We start from the raw sequence: 15637 nt of genomic DNA on the forward strand, positions 1-15637 counted from the left end.
AGCCTCCTTGCTAACTCAGTAACTCCCACTCAACCTGGAGGACAGCCCAGGTGCCACTTTCAAGGGTCCTTTCTTGACCTCCTGGCCTCATTCATTTATGACCTGTGCTTGGGACAAAACCACTCAGGCGCTCAGAGAAATGAATGAATGCCAACAGCCTGAACAGTTAGTTCCCACACTCTCCAACACAGGCACACCCTTCTCAGAATCACCCCTCTTCCGTAGACCTTTCTTCTCCAGACCTATCTCAAATGCACACACTCAAAACATTAACTCTAAGACACCTCCTCACAAAAGCTGTATTCATACTCTTCGCCCAACCCCACTCTCCCAGACTCCTCAAGAAGACCTCTGGGTATGTGAGAGGTGAGTCCGGCGGGAGGAAAACGGCGAAGTCGCAGAGACCAAACCCCTGAACGCTGCCTGTCACGATTCACAGGTGTGCGTGTGAATGTCAGGGCGGACTCCAGCGCGGCTGCAGGGAGGGGGCGCAGAGCCACTCGCGCTGTAAGGTTGGTAAGGCTCGGCCCCGCACCCTGGTAACGCGGATCGCGCAGCACACATCCCGCCGGAGACCCACGGAGACCCTGCCACGGGTACCAGAGCGCCCAGTAGAGCTGGGCTGGGGGGCGGGGCGCCACCGAGAAAGGCCCGCACTCCGCAGAGCACGGCGACGCGTTCGGATTAGGTCATCCTTCCGCGCCCGCTGGCTGGCAGCCGATTGGCCCGTGGGCTCGGGGGGCGTGGCCCTACCGGCTGAGGCGAGTGGCGGCGCGCGGGCGGTTGGTCCAGCGATCCGGCCTCGCGGCGACCAGGCCTTGCTCGGTGCCCTCGGAGACTGGCCGCCGGAGGCATGGCTGGAGCCCCCGCGCCGGGCAGCAGGAGGCGGAGCGGGCTCCCGGCGCCTAGCCCTGGCCCTCCGCCCAGCATCGGGCACCCTCCGAGCAAGCGAGCCCGGGGCTTCCCCGCGGCCGCGGTCCCGGACCCCGAAGACCCGTTCGGCGCGCACGGGGATTTCACTGCCGACGATCTGGAGGAACTCGACACCCTCGCGTCGCAGGCCCTGAGCCAGTGCCCGGCCGCTGCTCGGGACGTGTCCAGTGAGTGCGCCTCGGGGCCTTTCCCCGGAGGGTGGTGCAGACCTCGCCAGACCTCCCAGATGGCTGTGGCTTCGGAACCCCACAGCGACCGCTGCCCTGGTGTCTTGCACCCACACTGCCCTGCTTAAAATATAGGAATGGCTTCATCTAAGCAGTGGTTGTACCTCAAAAGGTTTTTTGATTTGGGGGAGAAATGTATCAAGAATGTCAAAACCGATTTGAAATACGGAAGATAAGGTTAACGTTTTACTTTCGTTTATGAAGTTTAGGCCACGAAGTTCTTGGTTCTAAGCATAGATCCTTGGAACACGACTACCACCATCAGAACCATCATACCTACACATGGGGACCCATTCTTGTGACAGGTTTGGGAGGCATTAGATCTAATGAATACCACTGCCCCCCTTGGGCCATAAGAACATAAGAGGGGGCCCGACCGAGGCAAGAGATGAAAGAGATTTATTCCTTTATACAACCAGTAAGTTGTACTAGGTGCCCAAAACCTTAGGAACTGTAACATACTTAGCAATTGACAAAAGACAAAGAAAACCTCCTTCCTTCAGTAGCTTACGTTTCTAGCTAAAGAATGTATGAAGTCTTGTGGGGCTCACAGAAAGAGAAAAGTTTTGAGGGCACCTTGCATCTCTACTTGGATATCTCACAGGCATCTTAAATCCCATTCACCTCCTGGAAACCCAGTCATTCTCCAGTATTGCCAGCGTGGCACCTGGCAGAGCAGACATTCAGAAAACGTTCATTAATGACTAAAAATTCTGTACAACAGTGACTAGTACCACTCTCCATCAGGTGGCCCAAGGCAACAGTGGCCCTTCCTTGACCATACATCTAATTCCTTTCCAAATCCTGTAACTTTACCTTCTTAATCCATCTCTAGAATCCATCCTTTTTGCATCATCTCTACCATCTCCCTGATCTATGTTACAATTATTCCTTCCTTCTGGACAATAATCTGCTAAATTCTCCCCGTTTCCAGTCTTGACTCCCTGTAAATCAGACTTTACACCACAGCCAGAGTGATCTTTTCAGAACTCAAATCCGCTGTGTCTCACACAGATAAAAGTGAACATACCTGCTAAAGCCCTTTAATGACTTCCCACTGCCTCTAGTATAAAGATCAAAGTCCTGGGGTGCCTGGAATCTGCTTGTCCCTCTCCCGCTGCTCCTTTCCCTACTTGTGCTCTATTCTCACTCTCTCAAATAAGTAAATAAAATTAAAAAAAAAAAAAAAAAAGATCAAAGTTCTTAACATGGCCTGCAAGGCCAGTGTGGCCTGGCCCATGTTCCCACTCTCTCTGAGCTTGAGCCACACTGACCTTCCTTCATTTCTTGAATTCTCCCTGCTTCTTTACAATACATAAAATGCACATTGCTGTTTCTTGTACACAGATTCTTCCCATCCATTCCCCCCATTCCCGCTCATCTGCTTAACTTCTTGTTCTTCAGCTCTCAGCTCAGTCATCACTTCCTTGGGAAGCCTTCCAGTCATTCCAGTTGGATCAAGTCCCCCTAGGATAGGTTTTCCTATATTTGTTCTCTTGTGCAGCTCTTATCACAGTTGTAAATTTGCATTTTTTTGTAAATTTGCATTTGTGTGAATATTTTTGAATATCCTGTAAGCTCCATGAGTGTAAGGACTGGACCCATTATGCTCACTGCTGTACCTTTAGAGACTAGATTGTGCCAGGTGCTCAGTAGGTGTAGGTGCTGTTGTAGGTATAGGGTGCTCAGTAAATAATTGTTGAATAATAGATCACCAACTTCTGACCAGTGAGGTTCCCACAACACCTTTTCAGCCTTCAGATGAGACTCTTAAAATTGGAGGGTGGGGTGGGGAAGTGGTAGGATCTGTTATTTTGTAAGGATCATTTATGAGTTTGAATCATGTTCTTGGGTTGGAAAATACCTATATTGCTTATCAGAGCTTTCTCTAATTTGCTTTCAAGAGATTCTTTTCGGCATTGACTGACAAAAGTGGGGAAATGTTGGATCCTGAAAAGTATATGGGAATTGTTTTTTACAGATGTTCATAAGGTCCCCAGATTAGATGGGATGTCAAAAACTCCTGCAGGGAAAAACAGAGAATTTGTTCCAGTTAAAGATAATTTTGAATTAGAGGTACTTCAGGCACAATACAAAGAACTTAAAGAAAAGGTAAGTGACTTAACTTGTGGTTCTTATAGCTAACTCACTTATGCATGTGTTATAAAGCACTGTACAATAAGATATGTAAAAGTTTTAAAACAAGGGTTCAGATTCAGCCCCACGAAATGGAGGAAGGCTAAGGAAAGAAAGCCAGAAAATTCAGACTGAAAGAAACCAAATCCTGAGATTCCTAACAACTAGGAAAGAAAGGAAACAGTGTACACCAGATCCAAAAAAAGATACAAACTTTATGTCATAGTACTGAGACAAATTTATAGTATATGTCTCATATAGGGGATACAACATCATAATGTTTGCTGTTTTCAGTAGCAGTTTTACAAAAAAGCAGACATCCTTTATATGACCATCTGAAGGTCCTTGGGAAAACCAGGAACATAGTGTGAAATTTTGGATCTGTGAAGTGTGTGACCCAGATTGTTTAATACTTCTAGAACCTACAGAATCTGTATGTGTGAATGACAGTGTGTCCTTAAGCTATCTTGCTGAATGTCAACTGTTCCACGAATGGGCCTAGCAGACCATGGTGACAGATGGTATGGATATATTTGAGGACTCATTGGTCTGTAGAACATGGTTTACATGTGCTTTTTCCGCTATATGTTGAAACAAGTACAAATAAACTTTCCCTTGTAAGCTTTTCACAAGATTGATTTGGGATTTACAGATGAAGGCAATGGAAGAAGAAGTCCTCATTAAAAATGGAGAAATAAAAATCTTACGGGACTCACTGCATCAGACAGAATCCATTCTAGAGGAACAGAGAAGATCACATTTCCTTCTTGAGCAAGAGAAAACTCAAGCACTTGGTGACAAAGAAAAGGAATTTTCCAAAAAGGTGACCCAGAGCTTTTTTATTTTTTTCTTGTTCTAGACACAAGCTTTGCCTGTTCACTGAGTTCTTTTAGAAGCAATGACCAAAGTGTCTATAAATCTTCCAGGAAGATTTCAACAGTTGTTTGTCTTAAATACTTTCTGCTATCAGTTAATTGCATATACTTTTCTTCTAAGTTCTACATGTGGTTTGGAAAAGGACTTAGAAGAAACTGCTTTGCTGTGGTAGTTATGATAGTTGGTCTTGGCAGGAACAAATCAATAGCTTAGACTTTCCGGAAATAGGCGTAAGTAAGAGCTTTTTTGCCAGGTTAGAAACTCAGTTGACCTAGCTTAGGCCAAAAGAAAATGTATTGACTTCCATAACTAAGTCTGGGAAAAAACAGGTGTGTGGGGGCCTTGAATGACTCAAGCCTTGCCAGGACTTGTCTTTACTGTCTGCTCTATAGACAGGCTCCCTCCTTATGGTAAAGGATATGTTCTCCAGCAGCTCTTGGGTTCATGTTTCATAGCTCCAGAGCAGAATGAATACTTGCCTCCCCCCCATCTCAAGGCTCTCATTGGTCTGACCTGAGTCACACTGTAACCACAGAGATGATAGCTCCCATTTAAATCACACAGAGGTAGGGAAATGATGATTTCTCGGGGGAGGGAGATGCTATTCTGGGAAGAAATTAGTAGGTGTCCATACATACCGCCATTTTCCTTCAGCACTTTCCATGGCTTCAATCTCAAGGACATGGGTCTTATTCTGCCATTCATTCAGCAAATTAGCAAACTTTAAAGAAGCACTAACCTGTGCCCAGCACTAACAGCAGTACTTGTCTCTCCACATACATGATGGAAGAGCAAGGGAGTTGTAATCAGACAAACCAGAGTTTGAATCCAGTCTTTCTTTCTCACATGAGTGGAGACTTCAGGGTAATGGCTTAAGCTCTGTGATTCATTTCTATGATCTGTTACAGGAAATAACCAGAAGGGTTGCTGTAAGACTTAAACAGCCCTGCACTTGCTGGGACGGTGCTGTGACTGGTACTATACTTGGCACAGAGTGTGCCCAGGGAGTAACAGCAGTTACTGTTGGGTATAGGCCAGAGCAGGTCTGCCCATGCTGCATGGGGTTTTGGTAAAATTTCCAAATACTCTGCCTAGACTTTCAAGAAGACCTGGAATCATACACCACTACGTTCATCAAAAGGTCGACATGTCACTGTGAGAGAAGGCACCTTGCCAGGCTCCAGGCTGGGCGGTTCACATTCATCCTTCCTATTTAATCCCCCCAACCATGAAGACAGGTATTTGTGTTACAGATAAGCTAAAGTTTAGAGAGGCTGAGTAAATGGTATTTAAACCCTCACAAACTACCTCGCAATAGATCAGGTCAAAATGTCTTTCTAGAATACCATGCTGACTTTCAGGAAGAAGGCTAAAGCTCTATAGAAAGGACATTTGTGTCACAGTGGACTTTCATATTTATTTCTCACTGTTTTCGTTTACGAACTTGATGTTTTGAAGTCCAGAGATAATTTTGCATATATGTTGGGGCCACCATGAGTATGTTGCCTTTGCCTTCCAGCTTCAGTCATTGCAGTCTGAACTCCAATTTAAAGATGCAGAGATGAATGAATTAAGGACAAAGCTTCAAAGTAGTGAACGAACAAATAAATTGGCTGCTCCCTCCATTCCCCATATCAGGTAATGATGGCGCTGAAGGGAGAGTTGTTTTGCATGGTTTATAGAAAATATGAAAAACAAGGTCAGGCTAGTCTTGAATAAAGGCCATTTAAAATTTGCCATTTGGACATAGATCCTCTTTCCTAAAGGCCTCGAAGGCGGTTTAGATCAGGTGTGAAAGATTTGGCGCATCACAGCATAAAGGCCTCACACCCTAAAAGGGCTTCCTCTCTATAGATAGACTTTACACTCAGGACTGAAAAAGGCTGGAAAGATGCTCTCCGAACTTTTGGGGTGGCTCAGTCTTCATTTTTCCCCCCAGTTTTCATTTTTACGTAATTTGTTTCAAATAACTGATTGTGCCCCAAGTATAAGCATATTTCAACTACTTGGAACATTTTTTTCGCATTTGCTGCCCTGGGACCTTTGTCCACCAGTCCCCACCTTTGCTGCAGATGTGATCAGCTTGTTAATGGTCTTGTCCTGCCCCCTGCCTGCCAGAGAACTCTGGCACACTGTTGATACCAGCCTTGAAATTTGAACAGTATGGGTCAGGGTGTCTTTTTCTGGTATTGAACATTCAGCTACCTTTGCTCATAATGGGCAGGGTGTGAAATTGAACTCTTCTTGCCTTGCCTAGTCCAGGTAAGACAGGAAAGCAGAGGGGGTCCATCCTCACATCTCTGACAGAAGGGTCTTGGCATTGTCTGATGCGCTCAGAGGGTTAAGACTGCTTCTCTAACACAAAGACCCTGGCACTGAAGAACTGGCTCAGTTTTCAAGTTGGAGGACACAACATGCCTTTTAATAGACCCTCTTTCTGCTGAAAATCTTTGAATTCAGCCCCTGGGGACTATTGAATAAGAGGTTGTTCCACATTAAAAAGATACTTTGGTGGAATTGGAAATAGTAATGGAATTAGGGCCAATATTTTTGGGTGATTAGAAGAATACGGGAATGAAAGAGGTTTTCAACAATTTGGATCATGCCTTGAATTTTGCATTGCTATCCTGACAAAGAATGACAAATACAGAATAAAGAAAACCTTTGGTCAGAGCACGTAGACACGAAAAGTTTAACACTTGAATAAGTTAGAAGTTTTATAACCAGGTATTTTAAATGGTTTTAGCAGAATCATTACTTTGCTTTCATAGTTAACTTTTTCCAGTCCTAGGAAAAGCCCTTCTGTGGCTATAAAGCCAGAAGCATGTTCTCTACAATCTGGAAAACCATCTTTCCCTACAAAGGAGTCTTTTAGTGCTAACATGTCCCTTCCTCACCCCTTCCAGACAGAGCCAGGATACAAGTCCCTGGTGGGCAGAGAGGGTGAGTTGGTCTTGTCTCTCATCCATTGCTGTGTAACCAATTATTCAAACTTGTGGCTTAAAACAACAATGAGTATTTCTCCTGGTTCTGTGGGACAACAGTACTGACAGAGCACAGTGGGGATGGTTTGTCTGTGGGGACTAGAATCACTGAAGGCTTGTCTGGGGCTGGAGGATCTATTTCAGAGTGGCTCATTCACATGACTGGCAACGGAGTTCTTTGCCAAATGTGGTCCTCTCTACTTGGGTGACCTCATAACCTGGTGGATGGCTTCCTCTAGAGCTAACAAACCAGAGAGAGCTAGGTGGAAGCTAGCCCTTTTATGGGCTAGCCTCAGAAGTCCCATAGCATCACTTCTGCCACATTCTGTTTGTTAGAAGCCATGTTCAAGGGGAAGGAAACTAGGCCTCACCTTTTGAAGAGAAGTGTGTCTAGAATTTGCAGGCATATTTTAAAACTTGCCCGGTTAACATCCATTGACATGCCAGAAACACAGCCAGTATACAGGAACTTGTGTTCCTTTCAGCCTTGAGTTTGTGCCGCTAGGTCTAGACTGAGGGGATGCTACTGCTTTCTAGAGGGACCCAATCTAGCATTGGTAGGTTTTCACTCTGAGAATATGCTGTGTCAATTTATCTTATAATTCTGATACATCGCCTCTCTCCTAGCACCTGGCACCTTGCAAGCCATTGGCCATCACGCCACCTCTGAGAACCTCAACCACACATATTTTTGGTATCTGGCAACTACAGGAACAGTATAGGATAGTGTTAGGAGCAGGCATTGCAGCCTACCTGCCTGGCAGGAGTCCCAGTCACACTACTTACTGGCTTTTGTGATGTGGGCAAGCAAGTCCCTTAACGCCTGTGCCTCTGTTTTCCTGTGTGTAAAATAGAGCTAATGATAACACTTCCTCTTAGGGTTGCTCTGAGGAACAAATGAGCCAACATGGGTAAAACTCTTAGAAGAGTCTGTCTGGCACATAATCAGCACTGTAATAAGCGTTAGTGACTACAGTTTTCATGTTATTTTGCCTCATTTTAAAGTGGGGCAGACAACTTTACTTTCCTTGTATGAGTTCCTGTTTTCCATGAGGAAGGCAAAAATGTGAGGATTCTTGAGTTGCTCTGGCTCTTGTTTTAATCCAAGGTTGAAGAGATGGAACAGTCTCTGTTTTAAACTCATTATGGGGCACCCGGCTGGCCCAATCCATACAGCATGCAACACTTGATCTCAGAATCATGAGTTCGAGCCCCACATGGAGGGTAGAGTTTACTTAAAACAAAACAAAAGAACCTCATTACATTCAAGGGGCACCTGGGTCGCTCTGTCGTTAAGCATCTGCCTTCGGCTCAGGTCATGATCCCAGGGTCCTGGGATTGAGTCCCGCATCGGGCTCTCTGCTCAGTGGGAAGCCCGCTTCTCCCTCTCCCACTCCCCCTGCTTGTGTTCCCTCTCTCGCTGTGTCTCTCTCTGTCAAATAAATTAAAAAATCTTTAAAACAAAAACAAAAAAAACTCATTACATTCAAGAGTTTCTGATATGCCTGTGCTTTTGTGCTCAAGTTTTGATTCACATTTTATCTAGTTGTAGAGAAGAAGAGCCATAGTCTGGGAGGTGACCCCATAAAGCAAGAAGAATCCCACAAAAGTCCTATTGACAGCTGGATGCAGAGATCAAACACTCAAGGTACCAGAATACCCGCCCCTCGTGCAGGAGGCCTGCACAGCTCTGTTGTCCTCTGCAGTGCTCCATTAGAATTGTCTCTGAGAACCAGCACTCCAGGCAGTCCTTCAGAGGGTCTGGGGGAGTGGTAGTCTGTGACTTAAGCAGAAGACTATAAAATAGAAGGGGCCAAAGCAGGTATGTCCCAGAACCCTCAGCACCCAAAGGGACCTCAGTGGGGCTTAAGGGCAGCTTAGAGGAGAGTTAGCATCCAAGGAACCCTCACTTTTCCTGCTGAAGCCTTAGAAAAGGCCTCCCTTCTCAGAACCTTCTAGAATCACGTTGTCTTCTGCAGGTTCCATTTTGATAAACCTTCTCCTGAAGCAGCCTTTGATCCCAGGGTCATCCCTTGGTCTGTGCCACCTCCTGAGCAGTTGTTCGGAGGCTCCTACCAGCACCCTGCTGCAGCCACCGGGGTTTGGCAGGTAAGCCTCAGACTCCTAAAAAGCTCGTTTAGGAAGGAGTTCCCAGGAAGCAAGTCCCTTTCTGGTCCTGACCAGCCTGGGAGGTCTATGTGCTGGGGCTGGGGGTGGGGTGCAGTTTGGGAAACTAGAGAATTTGGCCAGCAGGTTGGTTGGGGCCCTTGACATTATCTCCATCTCACAATTGTGTGTTTTCTTTTGTATTTGCTGCTAGTACCTTGACTGGGATTTCAAGCCTGAGGACCACAGGTTCTTGCGATGGGTCATTTCCCCTCTCGGCTCTGAGAGAGGCACAGAACCTGGCACTCACTGGATTGAATCTGGTTGCCCGGGATGAAGGCTCGTGTGATGGAGACACAGCAGAGGGAGGCAGAAGGGCCTTCCCACTCTGCCAGCTTCCTGGAGCTGTGCATCTCCTCCCCCTGGTACAGTTCTTTATCAGCTTACACTGCCAGGCTCTGCAAGATTTGGCAGCAGCCAAGAGAAGTGGAGCACCTGGGGACTCACCGACAAGTTCCTCTTGTGTGAGCTCTGGGGGAGAGGCGAGCCTGGAGGACTCACTTTGCAGCCTGGAAAGCTTCTCTGTAGCATCCCTTAGTGTTCTTCAGCACTTGGTGTGCCACAGCGGAGCAGTCGTCCACCTGTTACTGTCAGATGCAGGAGCGGATTCTGCTGCTAGGGAAGGAAACCAGAGCCTGGTTCACAGACAAGATCATGGGGATGTGTCCTCAGCCCCAAGGGGGCTTGCCAGTGACCAAGGCCAGCATCCGCTACTGAAGATGCTTCTTCACCTGTTGACTTTCTCTTCTTCAGCAACAGGTCACCTTCAAGCCAGTGTCCTGAGCCAGTGTCTTAAGATTTTGGTGAAATTAGCTGAAAATGCTTCCTTTGATTTCCTGCCCAGGTATAATAACACAGCATGGAAGTCATGATTCTTTGCGGGTCTTACCTGACCTCTTGAGGTCTATCCTGTGGCCCTTATACTTTGTCCGCTTCTTTACTTATCTATGCTTCTCAGTGCTAAGCCTTGGTTTTATGTTCTGAGGCTTCGTTCAGGGAGTTCTGAAGTGATGGAAAGTGGGGCCAGGTGTTAGGAGAACCAAGAAAGTGATTTATTTGGTTTAATTCTGCTCTGTACAGCAGGTAAGCAAAAGACACGTAGGGAGAGGGGGACACATAAAAGTACCCCTCTCCCTACCCACAAGGTTGTGTGGATTGAGCGAATGGCAGTTGTCTTGGGACTTAGTTCTTTAGTTCCCTGTGCCTGTGAGACCTGGGGAAGAGTGTGCCCAGAGCCCCTCACCCATGCACGCTCCAAGGGGGCACCTGCTCCTATCTGGTGTTTTCAAGACATGTGTTGAAAGAAGGCTTGTAGCCGCTATGGAAAAGCATCCTTGTCCCCAGGACAGACAAAGGCTGAACCAAGAGCCTTGAACCTGGGCCATGGATCAGGTGAAGACCATGAATCACACCACATTTAAGTTTGGTGGCGTTCCCTAGGGAAGCAGAGGGTGTAGGGTAGGTCTGCAGCCCATAAGCTGACCTTGCTGGGAATCATCATCTGACCTTGCCCATCATCATCATGCTCTCTGGCATGAGCCCTAGGTTACCTGGTCCTCTTTTTTTTTTTTTAAAGATTTTATTTATTCATTTGACAGAGAGAGACACAGTGAGAGAGGGAACACAAGCAGGGGGAGTGGGAGAGGGAGAAGCAGGCTTCCCACGGAGCAGGGAGCCCGATGCGGGGCTCGATCCCAGGATCCTGGGATCATGACCCGAGCCGAAGGCAGATGCTTAACGACTGAGCCACCCAGGCGCCCCTTACCTGGTCCTCTTAATGTTTGTGGGAAGTGGTTGTATAGTGAACCTAGCTTGTGAACACTGTAGTCATAAATTCCTAACTTGGGATCCAGAGCCTCAAGACTGGGAGGAACTGTAAACACCATCCAGCCCATCCCCTCATCCAATAATCCTGTCTCCCCCTCAGCACACCACCAAGAAGCCAGTTCCTATTTGGAGTAACTCCACTGGCTGCACTTACCTTAAGCTTTTAGTCTCTGGGCTTAGCATACTTGTTTCCTAAAAACACTTCTGGATCCTGTTTTCCATTTGAGGATAGTCTAGCTGGTCTGGTCCATCCTAACGGTAGTCCTCAGAGCGGGACACGGTACTCACAATACTGTAGTGTAGTGTGGGCAGCATGATAGGTTCAGAACCATCACCCACGTGTCTAGCACAGACCTAGCTCATAGTGGCTGGGTGCTTGTTTCATCGGTGTTGAATGAATTCCAGGAACCACTTTTTACCAGTCCTCTTGGTAGATACACCATCATTCCATTCCTGTTGAGCTTGTCTGCAAGGACATGATAAAACAGCTGTTTAGGGGATGCTTACTATAGGCCAGACAGATGCCTTCTGTTCACTAGCTCATGTGACACCCTCAGAGCCCTGCATCCTCACACCCAGCATGGAGCCTGGCTCGCTGGAAGCACTCAGTATTTGCTGTATGAATACGAATGGAGACAGGATGCTGGGCCAGTTTCAGGCCAGTCTCCTTGACTTGCCCTTAATCATGGTCCGACACCACCTCCCACTTGGTGCTTCTCTTCAGAATTCCTACCTCCTTGCAGGCTGAACCCCACTACCACACAGCTTCCTGTTCACCTTAGAGTGAAAACGAAGGACACGTGCCACCAGGGCCCTGACTGTGCAGTGGAACACAAGCAGCCATGCAGACAGCGGTCTCATAAAGGGCACCTTTGCCCACCTAGGCCTGAGGGCAAGGTCTCCCCTCGGACACATGTCTTCCTACCATACCCATAGCTGTAGGTCATCCCTGGTTACTGGGCCATTCCCGGGTACTGAGATGGTCGTGACTTTTGAGCAAAGAGGTCTCATCCCCTGCTTCAAACAGAACAGCAGGACTATTTTCTCTTGTATGTTTGGGGCTCTGAAAAAAATTTTTAAAAGAAGGCTGATGCTATCCAAAAGTAATTTGGAAACCACTGTGTCATATATAAAGATGGATTTTTCTTGCAGATAGTTTCAGGGACTTTACACGAACACTAGAGACCACTTCTAACCTAATGATGAAATTGAGTAACAACCAGGTTAAATCCCAGTTTCCCATAAAGTTCTACCCTCCCTGGCAACTGAAAACATGCCGCTTATCCACCGTACAGGATCTGCTCAAAAATAATTTCACCCCAAACAGTGAGAACTTGCTTCCTAATGGCATACTGAGGAATATTCTTAACCCTCAATGGTGTGTGCTGAGATGCTGCAGATGCATGAAGGGGGACATGTAAAAGTACCCCTCTCCCTACCCACAAGGTTGTGTGGATTGAGCGAATGGCAGTTGTCTTGGGACTTAGTTCTTTAGTTCCCTGTGCCTGTGAGACCTGAGGGAGAGTGTGCCCAGAGCCCCTCACCCATGCACGCTCCAAGGGGGCACCTGCTCCTATCTGGTGTTTTCAAAAATGGTCTGCTCAGCAAGTGGTATAAAATCCAACCCTAGCCAAGTCTGCATTTGTCACTTCTGGAGCCTGGCCAGTCCTTGGGTAGTGGGCTCATAACATTCTCACACCCAAGTTAAGATCTGCCTCCCTATTTGGGAGCAGTGTGGAAGCCAGGCACCCCAGGTCCAGGGAGGCAGCCCCCATTTACAGGTGGCGCTGTGCCTGGTAAGGGCCTGCCCTCTCTAAGCCACAGCAACATTGCGGTGGAGGCTTGTACCCACTTGTTCACAGGAAGCAGATGTCCTAGCAAGCAGGTGGTGGTCGGCCAGCATTTGAACCTAGGTCTGAACCACAGCTCCTCCTTGTACCGCCTGTTCAAAACGGCCTGTTCCCTCTGGTGAAAAGCGAGGTGAGTTGGATTGGGTTACCAGCATCCCGTCTCTCTGGGCCCTTGTACTGTAGGTTCCAGTGTGTGTTCCGGGTGCTGCCACAGTGCCTGAGCCCCGAGAGCCCCCTGCCCAGCGTCCTGCTGACTGTCGAGCTCCTCTCCCTCCTGGCGGACCATGAGAAACTGGTGCCTCAGCTCTGCTCCCGCTCAGGTAAAGCACGGAAGGGAGTGGGTGGCTGGGCTGCCACTGCAGGCTGGAAGCAAGGGTGGTGGCAGGGACAGGTCAGAGGCCTCCTGAGGGCTTCTGCAGCTTGTGCCCTGGGCTCTGGGTAAGAAGGGGAACCCTGAGTGAGAGGTGGGGCATCCTTTTCAGAAGGCTGTCTCCTCCTGCTGCTGTACATGTACATCACATCAAGGCCTGACAAAGTGGCCTCGGACACACAGTGGCTTCAGCTAGAACAAGAGGTAAAACTCCAGAGCCCCTTCTGTGAACTGCTCACCACCCCACCCCACCTCAAGGCCACTGTTCCTCCTCCTGGGGAGAACGGAGCTTTCATTCACTTTGGTAACAAGAGTTTACCTAGCTAACGAGGGGATCTCAGTCCGGAGGCTCCACACTACACAGTAGCAATACAGGTGGACCCCAGGGTGTCCTGGAACTTGGCAGAGTGGCCTGGTAACTGGTCCCACCCTGGCTTTGGGGCCTGGAGGCAGGTGGGTCGCTGGTGAGACATAGGGGTTGGCCCTGAGTCTAGCCTGGGAAGGCCCCAAGACCATTCCTTGGACCCCATTGTATAGACAGGCAGTTGCTAAGGCAACCGGAGCACTTGTAGGAGAAGCCTTAGCAAGCCCTCACTGTGATCAGGGTCTCATTCTGCCACAGATGGACCAGTCTGTTCTTGTTCTAGGCCGTGTGGCTCCTGGCTAAGCTGGGTGTGCAGAGCCCCTGCTCCCCAGTCACGGGCTCTAACTGCCAGTGCAACGTGGAGGTGAGCGCACGGGGGCCGGCGGCGTGGTGGCTTTGTCGGGGGCTGAGGTGACCCTATGCAGGGACCCCCCCGCTCCTTCTAACCCTCGTGCCCCCTCCCCCCGAACCCTCCTCACCTGTGGTGGCTGGGAAGGGTACTGTCCAGCAGAGCAGGTTGGGAGGGTACAGGAGCCCTGAGACCCGGCCTCAGTGTTGGCCCTCCTGCAGGGGGTCAGAGCACTCACGGTGATGCTGCACAGACAGTGGCTGACAGTGCGGAGGGCTGGGGGGCCCCCAAGGACGGACCGGCAGAAGCGGACGGTGCGTTGTCTGCGGGACACGGTGCTGCTGCTGCACGGCCTGTCCCAGAAGGACAAGCTCTTCACTGTGCACTGCGTGGAGGTCCTGCATCAGTATGACCAGGTGATGCCAGGGGTCAGCATGCTGATTCGAGGGCTTCCTGATGTGGCAGACTGTGAAGGTGAGCCAGCAGGAGGACTCCTCCCTGTCCAACCCACACGCAGGGTTTCCCTGAAGTTCACGGACAGGTCAGACTTCCTGGCCTTAAGTCAGTAGTCTTCCCTCCACGCAGCCTTTGCCGGCACTGGGGTCCTACTTGCCTTACTGCTCTGGCTCTTCTCTGAGCGTAGCAGGCTGCCTTTTGCTTGTATCTGTTGAGTTGGCCTGGCAGAGCCACGGTTGTTCCAGAAACATCCCTGTCTGAACTGCCTTTGTGTCACTTTGCTTGCAGTAGCTGAGGGAGCAAGGCCTGGGCGTGGAAGGGACTGGTTAGTTCCTACGGGCGTGGGGGAGGAGCGGTGGGCCTTCCCTCCACCCTTGTGCCCAGCACCTCCAGGCCTTCACCGTAGAACCCTCTTCTCTTCGCTCAGAGGCAGCCCTGGATGACCTCTGTGCCACTGAAACCGATGTGGATGACCCTGAGATGGACTGCAGCTGAGGCCAGGGAGCATCGAGCCACACGGTGGCACCAGAACCACTACCTTCCCCATCAACTGATTAAAAGCAGCGAAGGGCTGTTTGAGAACACGCCAGCCTTGTGGTGTTTCCTGAGTCTGATATGTGTCGGGCTGAGTAGGGGGGCGGATGGAGCAGGAGCCAGACCCTAGGAAGCCTGGGAGCCTTCCCATCCCTGGCCAGAGTTGAGACCCTGTCCCCATGGTAACAAATCCGCCCTGAGGAAGGAGCCCAGCCCTGCCCTGCCCTGCCTGTGGAATTGTCCTGAGTCATCGCTTTGGGCTGAGGCCATGGGAAGAAACCACTGTGTGGCAAAGCAGGAGGCAGGCGGCAGCCAGGGCCTACAGCAGGGAGACCTGAGAAAGTGGGGCCAAGGAGAGGGTGCACGGTGGCTGCTGGCCGCAGCCGGGCTTCCTGGCAGGCTGGAGTCCTGCTGCTGGCCTTCCCCGAAGGGCTGGGCACCACGGCCCTTGTCCTGCTGGCTGGCTCTCATGGTGTGAGCACTCTGATGCGCTGTGCCAGCCAGCAGGCCCACAGCTATAGGTTGGAGGCCTCTGGGGAGTCAGGAGGGAGCAGTGCTGTGGGAG

General features: G+C 49.4%; 1 protein-coding gene across 3 annotated transcripts; it reads left to right on the forward strand.

Moving 5' to 3' along the window:
* The first annotated feature begins 763 nt into the window (after window positions 1-763).
* On the forward strand, window positions 764-15170 carry LOC113916709 (ATR interacting protein). Of its 3 annotated transcripts, XM_027583504.1 has the most exons (14): window positions 764-1100; window positions 3142-3272; window positions 3949-4119; window positions 5692-5810; window positions 6958-7115; window positions 8703-8804; window positions 9136-9265; window positions 9477-10166; window positions 13183-13319; window positions 13482-13573; window positions 14017-14097; window positions 14304-14556; window positions 14827-14863; window positions 14966-15104. In XM_027583504.1, coding segments are annotated over exons 1-14 (2349 nt in total). In that variant the 5' UTR covers window positions 764-853; the 3' UTR covers window positions 14967-15104. The 3 variants fall into 3 exon arrangements, with proteins under 3 accessions (XP_027439305.1, XP_027439303.1, XP_027439304.1); XM_027583502.1 differs by lacking the exon at window positions 14827-14863 and having other exon boundaries at window positions 14966-15170; XM_027583503.1 differs by lacking the exon at window positions 14827-14863 and having other exon boundaries at window positions 13485-13573; window positions 14966-15170.
* Window positions 15171-15637: the final 467 nt, after the last annotated feature.

Source organism: Zalophus californianus, chromosome 1 (assembly GCF_009762305.2).
Source record: "Zalophus californianus isolate mZalCal1 chromosome 1, mZalCal1.pri.v2, whole genome shotgun sequence".
NCBI classification, from domain to species: Eukaryota; Metazoa; Chordata; class Mammalia; order Carnivora; family Otariidae; genus Zalophus; species Zalophus californianus.

Bases quoted from the DNA above. Each gene is read 5' to 3' on its own strand.
- LOC113916709 (XM_027583502.1), top strand. From the start codon at position 854: ATGGCTGGAGCCCCCGCGCCGGGCAGCAGGAGGCGGAGCGGGCTCCCG. The intron at 3,273-3,948 runs GTAAGTGACTTA...TGGGATTTACAG, and splicing joins ACAAAGAACTTAAAGAAAAG to ATGAAGGCAATGGAAGAAGA. The intron at 5,811-6,957 runs GTAATGATGGCG...AACTTTTTCCAG, and splicing joins CCCTCCATTCCCCATATCAG to TCCTAGGAAAAGCCCTTCTG.